Source organism: Pelodiscus sinensis, chromosome 24, assembly GCF_049634645.1.
Source record: "Pelodiscus sinensis isolate JC-2024 chromosome 24, ASM4963464v1, whole genome shotgun sequence".
In the NCBI taxonomy this organism is placed as follows: Eukaryota; Metazoa; Chordata; order Testudines; family Trionychidae; genus Pelodiscus; species Pelodiscus sinensis.
Window position 1 is genome coordinate 18,299,871 of NC_134734.1, and position 19,418 is coordinate 18,319,288.

General features: G+C 55.7%; 1 protein-coding gene across 7 annotated transcripts in view; it reads right to left on the minus strand.

Annotated features, from left to right (window-relative positions):
- The window catches only part of ARHGEF11 (Rho guanine nucleotide exchange factor 11), a 106,509-nt gene that overhangs the window by 31,173 nt on the left and 55,918 nt on the right, over window positions 1-19,418 (minus strand). For 6 of the 7 annotated variants that reach the window (XM_075907974.1, XM_075907971.1, XM_075907973.1 and 3 more), the window contains exons 1-10: window positions 17,434-17,567; window positions 14,929-15,020; window positions 10,591-10,689; window positions 8,135-8,184; window positions 7,963-8,020; window positions 3,813-3,979; window positions 3,570-3,641; window positions 2,930-3,049; window positions 2,370-2,424; window positions 1,575-1,651 (exon numbers count right to left, since the gene is read on the minus strand). In XM_075907974.1, coding sequence (XP_075764089.1) covers window positions 1,575-1,651; window positions 2,370-2,424; window positions 2,930-3,049; window positions 3,570-3,641; window positions 3,813-3,979; window positions 7,963-8,020; window positions 8,135-8,184; window positions 10,591-10,689; window positions 14,929-15,020; window positions 17,434-17,552 — 909 coding nt within the window. In that variant the 5' untranslated portion in view covers window positions 17,553-17,567. Of the gene's footprint in view, window positions 1-1,574; window positions 1,652-2,369; window positions 2,425-2,929; window positions 3,050-3,569; window positions 3,642-3,812; window positions 3,980-7,962; window positions 8,021-8,134; window positions 8,185-10,590; window positions 10,690-14,928; window positions 15,021-17,433; window positions 17,568-19,418 lie in introns of those variants that run through there. The other variant, XM_075907975.1, reaches the window with a different exon arrangement.

A 19,418-nucleotide genomic window follows, 5' to 3' on the forward strand; every position in this document is an offset into this window, starting at 1 on the left:
TTTCTGCCCCTGGATGGATTTTCAAAAGCCTCCAAGCCCCCAACACCTCCTGGAAGTCCCTGTCCCTCTAGCCACCTGAATTACTTTAAAACTCCGCCCCGGTGGAAGGGGAAAGCAGTAGCCCATGCTGTGATGGAGGCGAGAGGATGGATTAAGGCAAGAGACTTCCCAGGGCTGTTGCAATGATCCAATAAGCACCGGGACCTTCAGGGCACGTCTATATTGCGGAGCTATTTCGGGATACTGGAAGTATCCTGAAATAGCCATTCCGTGTGTATTGAAGCAGCTTATTATAGGCGGCTTATTCTGACTTCCCAGTAACCCTCGTTCCATGAGGATTAAGGGGCATTTCGGAATAGCGAGTTCTTTCAAAGTTAATTACAAAAGAAGCTATTTTGAAATACACTTCAATTTTAAATTAATGGAGATTGCCTATCTCCTAGGACTGGAAGGAACCTTGAAAGGTCATCAAGTCCAGTCCCCTGACTTCACAGCAGGACCAAGTACCATCCCTGACAAATTTTTGCCCCAAATCCCTAAATGGCCTCCGCAAGGATTGAACTCACCACCCTGGGTTTAGCAGGCCAATGTTCAAACCACTGAGCTATCCCTCCCCCCTTGCACGGTCTTGTGTCGAAGGCTGATTTTCAATAGATCGCAGCGAGGTAGCCGCTCTGCTACGCACGAAACCCTGACCCAGAATCAGGTGGTCTACGAATGAAATAAGCTATGCAATTTGCACAGCTTATTTCGAACTTAGGGTGCTGTGTAGACGCGCCGTCAGAGAGAAGGCTGCACTTACAAGATATCCACCGTGATAAGAACATAAGAACGGCCGTACTGGGTCAGACCAAAGGTCCATTCAGCCCAGTATCCTGTCTGCCGACAGTGGCCAATGCCAGGTGCCCCAGAGGGAGTGAACCGAACAAGTAACGATCAAGCGATCTCTCTCCTGCCATCCATCTCCACCCTCTGACAAACAGAGGCTGGGGACACCATTCCTTACCCATCCTGGCTAATAGCCATGAATGGACTTAAATTCATGGAGGTTATCTAGTTCTCTTTTAAATCCTGTTCTAGTCCTAGCCTTCACAGCCTCCTGAGGCAAGGAGTTCCACAGGTTGACTATGCGCTGTGTGAAGAACTTCCTTTGATTTGTTTTAAACCTGCTGCCCATTAGTTTCATTTGGTGGCCCCTAGTTCTTGTATTATGGGAACAAGTAAATAACTTTTCCTTATTCACTTTCTCCACACCACTGGAAACACGGAGTTCAGGTACCTGAATAATGTTCCCTTTGCCTGCAGGTACCCTCCCCCCTTGCAGTAACGCCAAGATCCCGATTTGGGTACTGGCGGGTCTGTGGTTCAAGATTCAACGCGGCTGATTTTAAACAACCTCTGATTTTTTCCAGTTCCCACACTCAGCAAGTGCTGGATGTGGGGGGCGGGAGGGCAGAAGCGACCTTGCAGACAAAGCAAAGACGTTGACTCTGCTCCACGTGCAAAAGGGACCTGGAGCATAGTCACGAGGCCAGCGTCAGCACTGCCACGATACCCGTGAGCACAGCCCTCACCTCGCTCAACGATGGGAACCGTTCCGTGCCCGAGTCCAGGCCGCTGTCGCCATCCTGAGAGTCCAGAGAGAGGCGGCCTGGGAACGGAGGAGACCCGCAGACAGAGGCCACGTTAAACCCCACAAGAGGATCAATGGCCAGGGAGACCCACTCAATGGGGAGGGAGGAGGGCAGAACAAGGCCCAGCGGCGCTCGGTAAGCACCTTGTCTAGATCTGTGGACCCACCTCTCCATGTTCCCTTTGCCTCTCCGACCTGCTGCCGACAGCTTCTGGGATGCAGCGTGGTCCGCAGCACCAGGCCAGGCAGCAAGCTGCCCTAGCGCCCCTGCTGGTCACCAGGTCACCTGACATGGTGCCACCCAAGCCCGGGTCGCAACCCCTAGTTTGCAGACCACGGCCACACAGCCATGCCGTTGGCTCTGTACTGGTGCATTCTGGGAGACCTGGAGCGCGCAGGGGGAGTGCTGGGGACAGAGGCTTCTGGGTAATTTCCCAATGCAAGGAACGCCTGAATGCGGACAGCTGCCATGCTGGAAGCTTCCCCCCTGCACTGGAGAGACGCTATCGCAGCTCATGCGGATCGAGCCGGACTCGAGCCAAAGCCCTCAGCGCACCGGTGCAAGCCAAGTGTGCAAAACACCCGGGACGGCCACAGCGTCCGGACACAAGAGCTGCATGGGCATGGCCAGCTGACGTCACCCAGAGTGCTTGTCTGCTGGGGGGGGGGGCAGACAGACGGACAGACGGCCACAATGGGTACGCGCAGCTGCGTGGGAAGCGACTGTGCGACTCACCTTCCGTCCCCCTGAGACCGGCTGAGCCAGAGTTGCAGCACGGCTGCCCCAAGTCCTGAAATCGGAGGACACACAGATGTCACTGGTGTTTGCCTGGCTTTATAGATGGGGAAACTGAGGCACGGAAAGGGGGAAAAGCCTGATCTAAACAGGGGGAGGACCAGCTCCCTTCGACTTCAACAGGGGCTCCGAGCACCTCCAAGGACATGAAGCTGTGATGGAACCCAGTATAGGTCATGCTCAGGATTCCTGCACCACCATCACTACGCCGTCTCGGCTGAACTGGTTTCAGTCTTCCTTTGTGTCCACACTAGCTTTCACCTATATCATTTCAGCCTCGATGCTCTCTCAACCTGCACAGCTCAGCCCCCAGAAGCAGGGCACTCTGGGAGATTTCACACTGCCTGAGGGCAGCCTTACAAGGCACGCCCATCTCTGCAATGGGGCTAGCCCCACTTCTGGCTCCCCCCGGCACCAACCTCTGAGGAGATGGAGGCGGGGGGGAGAGGGGGAAATCACATGACCTTTAGAACCAGGAAGTAAGCAGCCCACTCGCGTACCACAGAGCTGCCCGTTTCCTGCAGGATCTTGAGCTGCAGCTGGCTGACCCTCCTGCGTGCCCCGACCATCCGTTCCTCGCGCGTGGTGGTGGGGTTCCTGCTGTACACCTCGAGGAGCCGCTGAGCGGGGAGACAAGAAGGGGAACAAGGTTACAACCAGCCACGCAGGGAAGGGAACATGCTTGTGGTGCAGTGTGCAGCTACCAAAAAAATAAAATAAGAGAGGGATGGTTGGCACCGATCAATTCCCCAGGTAGCTCCAGTGCGGGACATCAGCTGGTGGCCACGGGAGTGAGGAAGGAAAGGCACTGCCCTTCCCACAAACACTGTACAACTGGCCACACCAGGGCGAGCAGGTTTCATCAGCCTCGGGAACACCAGGCACACCACTGACCAAAGCGGGAGCCACCGAACAGACTGTGCGGTGGGAAGGGAAGCCGTGAGATTCAAGGGGAACAGAAATCTCTGCTCCAGGAGACGGCCCACTGGTCTGATTCAACATGCAGGGGGTGGCCGATGGGACCAGACAGAGCAATAGCCCGCTCCAGTGCAAGCGAAGAGGCCTAGGAGCATGCGAGACAAGGCCAGGGCCTGCTCCTACGTGGCTGGCCACAGGAAGGAGACGGGCAACGCCTCGTACCTGTAACTCGGCCTCCTCCTGTTGCAGCATTTTGCGAAGGATCTGGGTCGCGTGCTTTTGAACTTCTGGGTCCTGTGGGTTGGAAGAGACGTGAGGCGGCGGAGACGGACGTCGCTTTGCTTTCCCCTCCCCGTCGTCCCGCCCCGCCAGGGGAACGGCGCAGCGGCTTGGCAGCCCTCCGCTGTCCTATCCCCCCGGGAGTTCAGGACAAACCAGCCCGGTAGCGCTGCGCCAGCCAGTTACCTGCAAGGGTTTGGGGTCTGTGATGCGCTGCGGCGGAGGCAGTGGTGGCGGGGGAGGCGGCGGGGGGCACATGGGCGTCCCAGCTACGCTCACGTCGTGCTGAGGGCTGGAAAGCCCCACTGAGGGAGGAGGAGGCCCCAGGAGGGTCAGTGCAACGTAGGCGCCGGCTGGAGGAGAGAAGGAGCAGGGGCGAGAGGGAAAGACACGTCACTTTATAACTGATGAGGATTTAAAATGGGGGGGGGGTCACTGTCTCTAGCACTAACCCTGCCTCCCCACCCCAGCTCCACGACGCAGGCGTCTGGCACAGAGGGGCTCCAACAGAAGCGGATCTGAAGGGTACGTCTACACTTAAAGCGTGACAGTGGCATGCTGTAGCCTCAGCAATGGGAGGGGTTCTCCCATCGGCGTAGGTGTTCTCTGAGAGGCCCTAGGTCTGTTGATGGAAGAATTCTTCCATCTCCCAGGTGCTGTCTACCCCGGGGGGAAGGTCAGCATAGCTAGCTCTCACGGGGAGGGATTTTTCACACCCCGGAGAGATGCAGTTATGCTGAAGTACATCAGAACGGCCACACTGGTCAGAGCAAAGGTCCATCTAGCCCAGTGTCCTGTCTGCTGATAGTGGCCAGTCTCAGGTGCCCCAGAGGGAATGAACAGAGCAGGGAATCATCAAGTGATCCATTTCCAGCCTCTGACAAACAGAGCTAGGGACACCATTCCTGCTCATCCTGGCTAATAGCCATTGACGGAGCTATCCTCCATGCATTTACCTAGCTCTTTTTTGAACCCTGTTAAAGTCCTGGTCTTCACCACATCCTCTGGCAAGGAGTTCCACAAGTTGACTGTGTATTGTGTGAAGAAATGCGTCCTTTGGTTTGTTTTAAACCTGCCACCTATGCATTTCATTTGGCGACCTCTAGTTCCCATAACGTAAGAACAAGTAAATAACTTTTCCTTATTCACTTTCTCCACACCTGTCATGATTTTATAGACCTCTTTCCTATCCCCCCTTAGTCTCCTCTTCTCTAAGCTGAAAATTCCCAGTCTTTTTAATCTCTTTTCATATGGGGACCCATTCCAAACTCCTGATCATTTTTGTTGCACTTTTCGGAATCTTTTCCAATGCCAATAGATCTTTTTTGAAATGAGGCAACCACATCTGTACGCAGTATTGGAGATGTGGGCGTGCCATGGATTTATGGGTGTAGGTTGCCAGTGAAGACCAGCTCGTAGATTAAAATGGTGAGCGATTTTCCCTCCTACATCCAGCATTTCAGATTTAATTAAATTCACCGAAGCCTGTCCATTGCATCATGTACAGAGCAGAGGTACAGTTCACCACCAGCCTCAGGGATGTTGGTAAAGTGTTCCCAAGAGAATCTGCGTAGGCCAAGGCATGTACGAATCCCTCATTTTTATCTTGTGCTTTTCAACCATACACCTCAAAGCACTGTAGAGGGACGATCACTACAGTTATCCCCGTTTCATTGATGGGGAAACTGAGGCACAGAGGGGTAAAGTGACTTGCCCAAGGCTACCCAGCTGGCCAGTGGCAGTGGTCTCCTGGGTCACAGATCAGTGCTCTATCCACGAGGCCCCATTTGCGAGATCCAGGGGTTAGCGTACGGTTGGTACATCAGCGCGCTCGTTACAGGTGTGCGTAGCCGGACCGCTCCAGGAGAGAGAAGGGTTAAACCCAGCGCTGGGGCCAGCAGCTGTGACAGGTAACAGCCAATAAGGGCCCAGCTGGGGCAGTATAAATAGAGACTCCTGGGGGGGGGGGGGCGGAGGAGACAGGAACCTCTTGCTCCAACCGTGGAGCAGGAGGGACCTGGCTGCCAGAGAAGCTATGGAGGCTTCCATGAGGCAGAGCAGGGCTGGAGAAAGGCAGAGCTCTGGCCTGAGCTCACTCCCAGACTGCAGGGCCTGAGGCAAGGCCTGAGGGGCACTAGGGCTGCAGGGAGGCAACCAGGGCAGGAGAAAGCAGCAGGTCCACCCCCTTGCCAATGAGGAGCTGCTATTTCAGACAGCAGTTTGCCCTGAGGCAGTGCTGGAGGACGACTGGCCAAGGGTCACTGAGCAAGGTGGGTCTAGGGCAGTGTTTCTTAAACTTTTTAAGACTGAGGAACACCAAACAATTTTTTTTTATGAGGAACACCAAGGATTTTTTGAGAAAAAAGTCGGGGAAAGTAATTGAGGAAAAAAAAAAAGCGGCCATTTTGAACTCTGTTGTTCTCCGCGGCACACCTCCGACTGCCTCACGGTCGTGTTCCCCGGTCTAGGGGATTAGGCTCCCTGGGCAGGGAGGAACCTGGAGTGCAGAGGCGCTGCTTCAGGGCAGTGCTGTGGAGCCTGAACCAGCGCAGAAGATGACAGGCGACTGAGGGCGAGGCCCCAGCCAGCAGAAGGTGCTCCGAGGCAGAAGAGCCAATTCCTAGCGTGACCAGCAGGAGGCGCCGTGCCGGCGAGCGCTCGCCCCGTGACAGCATGGCACCGCGACGCACTGAAGGCATACAGGCCCCAACCAGCAAGGGGCGGCAAAGACAGTCTTGGTTTGAGTCTTCCCCAGGCCTGGTCGGGGAAGGACCAGGATTGTCGTCCTTCTCCAGCTTGCCAGGAATCTCCTCCCATCTTCCCAGGCACCCATCCTGCCCCGCTGCGGTACTGTTCTCTGCTGCACTGGAAGCTGCTCCCCGGGCTCCAGCTGGTGCAGAATGCTGCTGCCTGCCTTCTCCACGGCGGAGGGCACCGTGAACACATCAGGCCCAGGAGCCCATCCTTCTGCGGGGCTTCCCGTTGCCAGCCTCAGTCCTAATGGTCAAAGCAACACACGGGTCACGCCCCAGCTCTGTCCGAGGCCTGAATTTCAATCTATGCTCCCCGGCGACAGCAGCGCAGGACGGTGCAGATCGCAAAACACCTGATGACGTGCACGAGAGGCAGGGGCGACGTGCGCGCAGGGGACGAGACGTTGCTGTGGAACGGACGTCCGGGGAGATCGGGCAAATCCAGGATGCTGGTAGGAGACGCGGAAGAACCTTCCTCTTCTCCATAGCAAGGGTGACGCCATCACGCCCTTGATAACTTGAAACACACCAACCTAAAACCCCACCTTCGGCACAGCATTAACCTCTCCACAGGAGAAGAGCCAGACGCTCCAGGAAGTCCACTGGGGACTTCACTACTGCTGTTTGCCCAGACACTACGGCAGTGGTCACCAACCAGTCGAGCGGGATCTACTGGTAGATCTTGGAACTTCTGACAGGTGATCCTGACTGGTTTGACTGGGAGGCTACCAGAGCTGACCCTGGGAGCCTCCTCGTTGTGCAAGGTGGGGGAGACAGAGGCAGGGGGGCACTGATGTCTCTCTATCCCCTTCTCCTGTATCCCATCTTCGCAGAGTGAGGAGGGTGGGGCCTCAGCAAAGGGGTGGCGCAGGGGTATGGGTTTGAAATAGATCCTGGACTGACTTAAATTCAAAAAGTGACCTTGCGCTTAAAAAGGTTGGAGATCACTGCACGACGGTGACGGGCAGCAGGCTAAACCCCTGAAGCAGACAGCTCGAGAGAGAGACAGAGCGCGCGCACAAACGCAGGGTGGGAAGCACAATGACTTGCAAACCCCAATCGGCAAGGGAAGGGTTAAGCTGTTCTTGGAAGTCCCTTTAGGAAAGGGACGGGAAGTGACGTCCCCCAGAACAGCTCCTCCCGCAACAACCCTCCCAGGAAGCCGCAGAGATCCGACTGCGCCCGCTGGGCATGACAGCTCTATTTGCAGCTTGCAAATGACTCCTCGTCCCCATGTTGTCGGCCAACACGGTTCACCGAACAGCACATGTTGTATCGGGCACTTTCAAAACACCGGATTGTTGGGGTTTCCCACCCAGAAGAGAGGAAGCCTGTGTTTATGCACAGAGCCAGCTCCCCCCACCCTCTGACCCCCAGCCTGCCCCCTCTCCTGGCGGATCCCTGCCTTTTAGGTGGAGAAGAGAGCTCAGAGTACCTGTTTCTGCTCCACACTCAGCCTCAGGGCCCCCCCCATGTTTTCCCCACGGCGCCATCTCAGACCTGTCCCCTGCGAGCGCCCAGGGTTGGCCTCACACCAGGGACCTAGGGGTAACCGGCCCCCGTCACCCCTCCTGCCGACTCACATTTGATGAGCTTCACCACTTCGAGATGGGAGCTGTTGGTCACCATCGTGCCGTTCACCTGCAGGAGGAGACAGACGGTGTCAGGCAGGTGGCCGCCGCGCTGGCCCGGGGGAACAAAGCGCCAGGAAGCGCTGGCCATCGGCTTGCTGCACCCCCGGGGTCTCAGGCTCACCTTGACAATCCGGTCGCCCTCTTGCACCCCGGCCTTCATGGCTGCTCCTCCTGCCAGGCAACAAGCAGAGGGAGGGGGGTTACAGTAAATAACAGCGTAGCCCCGGCAACGTGACATCTGCAGCTCTAGTGCACTGGGAGGGGCGGGGGAGTGTGACAAAGTCACGAACAGCCGGAGGAGATGTTAGGGTCCCAGATACGTTTCCCCCCGACCGGACCTACATGGAGCTGTTTTACTCTATTGCATGTCATGCTTGGATCACCCTCCTCCTTAGTAACCAAGTACCCTTGTAGCCCATTAAGCAACGGGGCTACCCTCTGCTATGGGTCTGTTCCCTTTTAGGGCTTCTGTCTCGGGAAGAGGGTCTGTCCCTGCGGAGCCAAGAGCAGGACTGGGGGCTAAGCATCAGTTACATCAGCTTCCCTATTCCAGCTCTTCCCTTGCCAATCTCCCCTGGTCCAATGCAGCTATTAAACGTTGAAACACACTGACAAATTCGCCCTGGCTCCAGCCAAGCCGAAGAGGAAACCTTTCCACGAGGATCGAGTCCAAACCGAGACCAGCAAAGGAGGAAAATAAACGACAGATTCTTTCAGCTTCAAAGATCCCTCGTTACAGTCAGAACAGAGGGAGCATCTCCCCGCCGCACTACGCCCAGGGCGTGATTGTGCCAGGGCAGGGCACCAGAGCAGGGGCGGGGAACCTTTTTGGGGCAGGGGGCCACTGACCCACAGAAAAATCAGTCGGGGGCTGCACATAAGTGCGAAGGAGGAAAAAAAGCCACCTTCATGGATGTGGCTCCTGACTGAGATGCAGAAAGACTGTCTCCACTGGGTGGGCAGGACTTGAACCTGCCACCCTGCGGCGAGTGCCTTATCCCCTGGGCCACACTCCCCCACCTCACCTTGAGGGCGCTCTCCCTTTGTGGGCAGGTCTTGAACCCACCACCCTGCCCTCCCACCACACCCCAGAGCGTAGGGGGGCCCAGGCTAGTAAACTTTGTGCACTCCAGCCCCACAGGAGGGTGACGGGGGGCTGTAGTATCAGTGCAGGCTCCCTAATGCTGGGGGGAGAGTCCTGAACCCTGAGGACCGTAGCCAGCCCCCGGGGCCTAGGTCCCCCCCCCCCCCCGCACCAGAGAATCCAACTCACTTTGCACCAGTGCAAGTGATTGCACAAGGAGAGGGGGCTGCGGGGAATCAGACCCATTGGCTTTTCTGTGTTAAAATATCTGGGATTGGATCATGCCGCTGGATTCATGCTGGCGCAGCTGAGGTCGTGAGGGTCAAGGCGGGGGTATCTCCATGCAGCGCCCATTGCAGGAGAAGAGATTTGATATTTAGCAGCATCCCTTTACACCTCCCCTTTACCTAGCTGAATTTTTCCTGGCCTGAGTGTTAGTCTTTTCTTGGCAGGGGAGCGGAGGGGGTCAGTTTGCAAGGAGAACAGTTCCCGGAGCCCTGCCACTCCCCTCAAAGCCACTAGACAGCACAAAGCTGGACTGCCCCAGGAGGAAGGGCCCAGAGGGAAAGCTGCTGAGGCTGCAAGAGGAATTCCCCGGCAGCCTGCGATTATGTAACAACCGTGGTTAACCGGCCTGCCTGGGGAGCAGAGATGGCTCCACATGGGGAGCTGGATGGTGCTCTCAAGAGCTGTTTGGGGTTTAATTCCCACCTCTGGTTGGCCAAGCGGATCAAGACACTCCCATCCAGGCACACGCCTCCCCCAAATCATACTACTGCCCTCCCAACCATCCGCCCGCACAGCCTACGCCAGACCTCTCTTGATCAAACAGGCTTGGGGTCAAGTGAACAAGGGGAGTCCCCAGAAGGGATGTTAAATATCGGTTAACTGAGCAGTCGGGTAATCTCGTGAATTCTTATCGGATACTCAACTATCCTGTAGTCCCTGGGGGCGGGGCCGGCAGCCAGTGCGCTCTGGCCCCACCCCCAAGAAGCCGCCTGCCACTCCATGCTGCTACCTCTGTATCAGAGGCAGCAGCACGAGGTGCCAGGTGGGAGCCGGTCCGCAAGGGGAGCCAGTTTAAAAACCAGCTCCCCTGGCAGACCGGCTGCCTGTCGCCCCGCACTGCTGCCTCTGATACACAGGGTGGCAGCAGCCCCTGTCCGGGGGGTGGGATCTGAGTTCTCAGACCCAGTGCGAGCCAGAACTGAGCCGGGCTGCCTGCCCATCTGGCTCCTAACACACTTTAAATGAAGAGCCGCAGCAGGGGTAGGTCCCGGACCTGGCATGAGCCAGGACTGAGCCGGGCTGCTGGCCAGCTTGCTAAAAAAAAATGTACTGGCAGGAGTGGGAGGGAAAATGCGTGTAGTCTATAGCATTAACCAAAAAGCATTTGCTTATCAGCTGATGGGTTCAATGACTGCACTATTCCATCCCTAGTCCCCATTTCCACAAGAACAACCGTGGGCCCCAGGAAGCAGGGACAGACTCACCTGGCCGGACAGACTGCACCAGGACGATTCGGTCCCCGCTGACGGTGAAGCCAAAGCCATGCTGGTCCTTCTGGATGATGACACAGCGTTGAACCAGGCCTTAAGCAAGACGGAAAAAAAAACCCGAGTAAACGAGGCATGAGAGGCTGGAGTTGGAAACCAGGCCTCGTGTGGCTACGTGTGGTTCCAATTTCCTGCTGGCCCGTGGCTACTCTCCCTTCCTCAGGGCCCGGGGAACATTCAGGCCCAGAAAATGGAAGGCAATGAAAAAAACCCCAGCCCTGAGATTAACTGTTCTGTGTGTGTGTGTGTGTGTGTGTGTGTGTGTGAGAGAGCGAGAGAGAGTGTGTGAGAGAGAGAGTGTGTGAGAGAGAGAGTGTGTGAGAGAGAGAGAGACTGTGTGTGTGTGTGTGTGTGTGTGTGTGTGTGTGTGTGTGAGAGAGAGAGAGAGAGAGAGAGTGTGAGTGTGTGAGAGAGAGAGTGTGAGTGTGTGAGAGCGAGAGTGTGTGTGTGAGAGTGTGTGTATGTGAGAGCGAGAGTGTGTGTATGTGAGAGCGAGAGTGTGTGTGTGTGTGTGAGAGCGAGAGTGTGTGTGTGAGTGTGTGTGAGAGCGAGTGTGTGTGTGAGTGTGTGTATGTGAGAGAGAGAGTGTGTGTGAGTGTGTGAGAGAGAGAGTGTGAGTGTGTGAGAGTGTGTGAGAGAGTGTGAGAGAGTGAGCGAGAGCGAGAGTGTGTGTGTGTTTGTATGTGAGAGAGAGAGAGAGTGTGTGAGAGAGTGTGTGTATGTGAGAGAGAGAGTGTGAGAGAGTGTGAGAGCGAGAGCGAGAGTGTGTGTGTGTGTATGTGAGAGAGTGTGTGAGAGAGAGTGTGTGTATGTGAGAGAGAGAGTGTGTGTGAGTGTGTGAGAGAGAGAGAATGTGTGTGAGTGTGTGAGAGAGAGAGAATGTGTGAGAGAGAGAGCGAGAGTGAGTGTGAGAGCGAGAGCGTGTGAGAGAGTGTATGTGAGAGTGTGTGTGTGAGAGAGTGAGTGAGTGAGTGAGTGTGAGAGAGCGAGAGCGTGTGTGTGACAGTGTGTATGTGAGAGAGAGAGTGTGTGTGTGAGAGAGAGAGTGTGAGTGTGAGTGAGTATTTCTGAACACGATGCTGGAGGTCACAGACAGATGCCCCTGCAGCGTAGAGAGCCCAAGAAAGAGGAGGATGGACAATAAAGCAAAACACTAGGACTCCTGGGTTCCACATTGCAGTGGCCCTGTTCCCTTTTCAGGCGGCGGTTTCCTAGGAGATGTTGGTTGACACCCCAAGGTCTGACACCAGCTGAGTTTCAGCCCCTAGATAGTAGGGATGTTGAGATGCGTGTAATCCGGTAACCGTGTAGCTGACAAATATTGTGTTGGTTACACAGTTAACCGCGGTGGCTCTGCATTGACAGTAGCCTGGGAGCCGGTGGACAGGCAGCCTGGCTCAGTCCCGGCTCGTGCCAGGGGCCGGCAGCAACCCCTACTGCACTAAAATGGGGGTAGCTGCTAGAACCCAGCCGGAGCCGGGACTGAGCCACAGTCTGCTAAATTTACTCACAGAACCAGAGCCGAGGGAGGAGCTACATGGAGCTGGTCGCATTAACTGATAAGCATCTGCTTTAACCAGATACACAATGACCTCCCTACTATAGCTTGTGGCTTGCTGGACGGACAGCCTAATGGACCTTTTCTATCTCTGTTTTCTGTGGGTCCTTCCCACTGCCCCGAGAGCCAGAGATGCAATTACACTCTTTGCCGCTAGCAGGGATCCAGATGTCGCTAGCAACCATCAAGCGGCCCAGTTCCTGTGGCTCATCGCCGTGCATTTATGGCTGACGTCATATTCTTGAGTGTCTGAGGTCTGCTTCAGAAAAATTAACAGCTCCGGATTGATGTAACCCAGCCCACAAACAGGAACTGCTGTCCGCCATATTCATCATTTTCCCCTAGTCACAACCATGAGATTGTCTGGGTCCCAGTTTTCACTCTCACAAAGGCCTCTTTTAAAGCGCTCGGGTAATTCAAGGGAAACAAATGGGCGTAACTCATCCGCACTCATTTTAAGGTCCTGTATGCTGGCAGCGTGGTGTACTGGGGCTTTAGGGGGAACAGACAGACAACAAGCTTCCCATGAGCAGAACGGGAAATGTATTGGCTACAATTTCTTTTGGTTAGAACATGGGTACGTCTAGACTACATGCCTCTGGCAACAGAGGCATGGAGATTAGACTACCCGGCATAGGAAAATGAAGCGGCGATTTAAATAATCACCGCTTTATTTAAATTTACATGGCTGCCGAGCTGGGATGAGGCATACTTGGGAGGTCGACAAATGCCTTTGATGTCGACCGCGGAATGTCCAGACTACCGCGCTGAGCCGACAAACAGCTAATCGGCTCAGCATGGCAGCCATGTAAATTTAAATGAAGCGGCGATTATTTAAATCGCCGCTTCATTTTCCTATGCCGGGTAGTCTAATCTACATGCCTCTGTCGCCAGAGGCATGTAGTCTAGACGTACCCCATAAGAACGGCCAGGATGGGTCAGACCAACGTTCCATCTAGCCCAGCATCCTGTCTGCCAACAGTGGCCAGGGCCAGGTGCCCCGACAGAGGCATGCAAATTAGACTACCTGACATAGTCAATGAAGCGAGGATTTAAATATCCCCCGCTTCATTAAGATAAAAATGGCCACCGCACTGTGCCTGCTCAGATGATTGTCAGCACAGCGTGCGAGTCAAAACGCAGATCGGTCGACAAGGGAAGCCTTCGTTAACCAATCCCTTATGCCTCGTGAAACGAGGTTTACAGACCCATTTTACAGATCAGGGAAATTGAAGCGGCTTGAGTGACTCACCGAAGTCACTCAGAAAGAGCTGTGAGATGCCGACTGAAAATTCCCAAATCCCAGTCCAGTGTCTTAGCCACCAAGGCAATCCTTTCTCTAATCCAGTGACTCTCAATCTTTCCAGACAACCGTACCTCTTTCAGGAGTCCGATTTGTCCTGTGTGCCCCCACGTTTCGTCTCACTTAAAAATGACTTGCTTACAAAACCAGACATAGAAATCCAGAAATGTCACAATTAACAGGTAACTAACAAATTGCTGATTTTCCCATTTTTACCATATAACTGTCAACTCAATCGATGGGCAGGCAGAGCATGCTAAACAAGTCACTGAATGAAATTTTAGTTTGCACCCGTTTTCCTAGGGCTTTTCACGTATCCTGCTGTAAAACTAGGCAAAGAGCGAGGTGAGCTGATGTATTCCCTGGAAGATTTCTGCCAAGACCAGCCATTGGCGTCGGTGCCAGACTGCCCTGCACTGTCCGGTGCCTCCATGGGGGTTTATTCTTGCCTAGAGTGCATGTTCTGCTGTCCTGGGGCTAGTCACTCCAGGATTACAGCCCTGCTGCTTCGCTCCAGAGCCACAGAAACATTTCCGGGCAAGGGCCAGGCCCCATGTCACTGCTGCTCTGGTATGGGTGGCACTGCTCTAGGGCAGCAGGTTTCCAACATCAGGTCATGTCCCAAGACCAGAGGGTGGAAGGTCGGGTGCTGGGGCTTGTGGCTGCAGGGGGATCACGTGAGCAGTGGGAGGAGCTAACGCAGCTCCCTGCCTGTCCTGGCACCGCAGACTGCGCTGTGCCCAAAGGGCACCAACAATGATTAGGGGTTTGGAATGGGGGGTTTAACAAGACGGAGACTTTTCAGTTTAGAAAAGAGGAGACTAAGTGGGGGGGAAAGGATATGATGGAGGGCTATACATTCATGACTGGTGTGGAGAAAGTCAATCAAGAAAAGTTATTTACTTGTTCCCAACCCTAGGAACTAGGGCTCACCAAGTGAAATTAACAGGTAACAGGTTGAAAACAAACAAAAGGGAGGATTTCTTCATGCAACACTCAGTCAACCTGTGGAACTCCTTGCCAGAGGATGTTGTGAAGGTCAGGACTTGAACGGGGTTAAAAAAAAAAAAGAGCCAGATAAATTCATAGAGGGTAGGTCCATCAAGGACTATTAGCCAGGATGGGCAGGGATGGAGTCTGTAGCTGCTGTTTGTCAGAGGCTGGGAATGGGCAACAGGGGAGGGATCACACGATGGTTCCCTGTTCTGTCCATTCCTTCTGGGGCACCTGGCATTGGCCACTGTCAGAAGACAGGACACTGGGATAGATGGGTCTTTGGTCTGACCCAGTGTGGCCGTTCTTATGTTCGTACTGTGGTACGGGGGCCAGAGACATGGCCAAGACAGCCCGATAGTACAGCCCCGAGCCTGCTGTCATAGCAACCCAGAGCAGGGAGGACAGAAGTGAAGGCTACCTGTTGTTTCAGTGCAGTCAGACGGCTGGCGATGGTGCCCGGGAGACCTGCGTCCTGGAGCCGAATCGCCCAGTGAAGACAGGCTGCTTAACCTGAAGGGAACGAGACGGAGACAGTCATGAAGCAAAAGGAGGGACAACTCCCTCTCCCCCGTACAGCACGCCTACCAAGACAAGCGGCAAGCCCCAGCCGTAGACAGCCCAGCCTTCATAGTCTGTGCCCCCCACCTCTCCCAGAACTAGCGCTGAAGAACCCTTTTCCCCACTGCCAGGAGAGAGAGAGCCAGAGTCTCCGCGAGGGGGCTACCCCACAGAACCAGGCCCGGCGGCCGACGAGGCCTCAGGAGCATGTTAATCCAGGAGGGACGGGATGGGGGAGGAGATGGCTGGGTTTCCACACAACATGACGAACCACTCATGCAAACCACACCCACGCACGCAGGAGGGCAGTGGCCGAGCTTACCAGGCAGCAATGGGGCTGATGGAAGAAGAGAACACGAAGCAGCGAGGAATGAATGAGAGAGACAATGGACGGTTACTTGGGGGTTGGTTTTTTTTTTTTTTTTTACTTTGAGCTCTTGCAGTTCTGTGAGGGGGGAGGGTGCAGGACTGAGAGCCAGGCAGGCCAAAGCTTTCTGCCCTTGGGAGAGGTGCAATAGCCCCGGCTTTGCAAGCTTTCCAGAACTCTCCTACCCCGGGAGGGGGCACTGGCTTTCTCTGGGGCAGGAAGAGAGCACCAGCGTCACCCGGGCAGATCTCTCTGCCTACTGCTTAACGCTGTACCCAACAGGAACCAGTCCCCACAAACTCTCCACGCAAACCGCCAAGCAGCCAGCAACAAGGAGGCGGCCTGCAGCCATGACTCACGGCGAAGGGCAGAGTTAACGTGAGCGGCCAAGGCTTGCGCTGACGCCTCTCTAGCTAGCCTGGCATGTGGGGAAGCACCCCAGCGGCAGAGGGCCTGCCTTGGCAGCCAACCTGCCGGCCAATGTGAGTTAACAGCACCACTGTCCTGGAGTTAAAGGGATTCTTCAGGAGTCGAGATTGGGGCCACATCTGAATTAACTGCAGTGAAGACAAGACCTATATACAGAATGCACCCAGCCTGGGGCCAGCTGGGTGCTAGGACTCTATAGGGGAAAGGCCTCCTGTCTCACTTCTGCTACCCCTGCCCTTCTAAACCAGCCAGTTCCCCCAGGTCTGGTACCATACTGAAACCAGGATCCTATAGGGCGGGGGTGGCCAACCCATTAAACAAAGAGAGCCGAAACAGCGGCGGAAAAATTGCGAAGAGCCGCACCAGAATTGTTGAGCGCAAAAAAAAAAAAAAAGACGCTGCCCCTTTAAAAACCACAGGTTAGGCTTTTTGGCCACAACAGGCTCCTGCCAGCCGACGCCACTTTGCCGTGCCGGACGGCTCCCCTGTACCCAGTGAGCACAGCCCCTGGGGCCATTTGTAGGGACACATGGGGCGGCTTCGCAAACTGTGGCGGAGGCTTCGTGATCCGCACCTTCAGGGGTGAAGAGCCGCATGTGGCTCACGAACCACAGGTTGGCCACCCCTGCTATAGGGGAAAGGCTCCACATCTGATTCCCCAGTCCTCTAGGCCAGTGGGTTTCAAACGACGGGTCATGCCCCAGGACTGAGAGGTGGGATGTCGGGCCCTGGGTCTCGTTGCTGCAGGGGGATCAGGTGAGCAGTGCAGGGGCTAAGGCAGCTCCCTGCCTGTCCTGGCACCGCAGACTGTGCTGCGCCCCAGAAGTGGCCGGTAGCAGGCCCAGTTCCTAGGGGTGGGGAGGTGCACAGGGTTCTACGCACTGCCCCTGCCCCGAACACTAGCTCCGCACTCCCATTGGCTGGGAACCTGCTGCCGTCTGCTTCTGGGGGCAGCTTGGTCTGCGGTGCCAGGAGGGGCAAGAAGCTGCATTGGCCCCCCCGCTGCACCATTGACTGGGAGCCGCTTGAGATGAGCCCCTCCTGCCCCAGCCTTGACCCTCCCCCACAAAGCCGGAGCCCTCTCCTTCAGCCCAAATCTCCCCTCCTCAGCCCCGCCCCGGAGCCTGCATGCTAGTCAAATTCTGTTGGGTCGTGGCAGCAACAACTTTCTTCAACTGGGTCATGAGAAAACAAAGTTTGAAAGCCGCTGGCCTATTGTCAGCCACTCCTGCCAACCTGGCGGCATAGTGGAGCCAGGACCCTACGGAAGAAGGCCCCATATTCCATTCCCCAAGAGCTCCGGGCCAGCCAGTTCTGATCCGATGCCACATTGCTACGAGAGGTGAAAGACCCTGTATTCCCTTCCCCGACCCCCGGATCCAGCCAGGGCGGTGGGTGGTTTGTTTTGTTGTTTGGAGGAGGACAACGGCAGAAAAAGAGCCAGGAGGGCATCTACATGAGAGCCGATTGGCACAAAAGCCCACTTCATTTGGCACACAGGGGCTTCCACTGAGCAAGTGCCTCGCAAATCAACGTGATTCTATCCGCCCACCCGCAACCCCATCTTACCTGGGCAGGAGAGAGTGCTTTTTACTGGCTGGTCTGTTGCCAATGAGGGAAGACAGAAATTGACACCAAAGACAAGAAGGAACGGTGGTAAAGATGACGCAAGGTCCAGAGGACAGCATTGGGAGTGCGGGGCGGGGGAAAGAGGAGACAAACAGATAAAAGAGACAGGTGTGTAATGGATGACACAGCTGTAAACACACTCACCACTTGGGATGTAAAAACCAGTTAAAAATAGTAACCGTGTAACTGATCAAAGTTCCATTGGTTACACCAAGGATGGGGAACCTATGTGGCCCCTGGCTTGCCTAGATCTGGACCCCCAGGCTCGGGGCTCTCCACCCCCAGCATTGGGGAGCCCCTGTTGGTGTTCCAGCCCTTCCACCCCCGCCACCGTTCCACGGGGGGCTGAAGCACACAGAATCTACTAGCCTGGGTCCCCTAGGATCTGGTGTGGGAGGGGAATGTGGGGAGTGTCTTTGTGACAGAGGCAGCAATTGGGGGGAGGGAGGAGAGCATCTAGTCGCTTACATCCCTACTGAACAGCCAGCCGGTTACAGCCACCTTCAGATCTTCACACAGGCCCTGATCCCGCAAAGATTCACGCAGGGGCTGAAGTGTTACCCATTAGATGAGTCATTTGCATAAAGCAAAGCAGGCGCTTATGTCAGTGCAGGATCGGGGCCAAATTCCCTCTGACCCCTTCCCAACGCATCTGTGCCCTACACAGAGGATCCTTCCTTCCTATGCCCCAAGAGCGATGCACCCCCCACCGCAGCATCTAGTCCGCTCCAGGGCAGAGCAATTGAAAAAGGAGCAAGACTCTTAAGGCGGCAGCAGCTCCCGCCATTACAGCCCTCGCTCTCGGGCTGGAGTTGCCTCTGACCTTGAGCCTGGAAAGAGTGAACAGAACGGGAGAGTCTGGGCCAGGCCCCTTCGACGGCTTTGTGCACGGAGGCGGAGAGGCGCTGTACTCGTCGGCTGCATACATGGCTGGGCTTTATGAGAAAACATGGGTGACCCCGAAACTGGAGGCTGCACCGTGAGCACACCCTTGCAACCGGAGGTGGGGAGGCACGGGACAGGAGAGGACACCATGGGTTCTACAAGCATGCACCTGCGGGTGGGGGCAGTGTATGGGCAGGGGGGGGGAAATAGCGATGGAGGGGATAGATTGGCACTTAAGCGGTTTCCCCAAGCGCTTATCCACTCGGCCTCGGGCTTTGATCCCACAGCCAAGCCCCTGCCCCGCTGGCAAAGAGGGGCGCAGCCCCCCAGCACCATCATGGGCAGAGATGCAGCTCGGCACAGATCCCGCCGCCCCGAGCAGCACTAAGCCCCCTGCACACCAGACTCCCTTGGGACCCGATCCAAACCCAATGAAAAGGCTCCCCAGAAGCGGTGTTTTACAGGGGCAGATCCCTGGCTCAGTTGTACGGTGCTGCCGCTTTGAAGTCCCCCTTTGCCCCCCTTTGCTGCCTCTATCTCTATCTTATCAGATTGTGGACTAGTCTTTAACATCCCTACCCAGCACACACCTGCAGCTCCGCGGGGGGGAACAGAACGGCTGCCGTGTTCCCATCAGGACATGCTCTGGGTTTTCCCCAGCCTCCCGCTAGCCTTTTGAGACTCTCCTCCGTAAGATCCTAGCTCCTTTGGAGTGGCGGAGGGCAGCCTGTGGGCGGAGGGCTGCCTGCGGCCCGTCGGGGTTGTGTGCACAGACCATGAAACATTTGGGTCACGCTGCCCACGTGCAGGGTTACCAGATTCCGCTGCTTGCTGGCTGTGCCATTTTTTTTACCTACCGGCGTTCCGAAAGCGACGCTCGTGTAGAGCAAAGGCCCGAGAAGGGATGTAAATTCCTGTTTAATCAGTTAACCCGTTAAACGTGAGGTTAGATGAACATTTAAAGGGTTAACTGACTAAGCGGGATCCTGGGCGGGGAACGGCTCCACGCCACGCTGGAGCAATCCCCAGTCCGCGGGGCT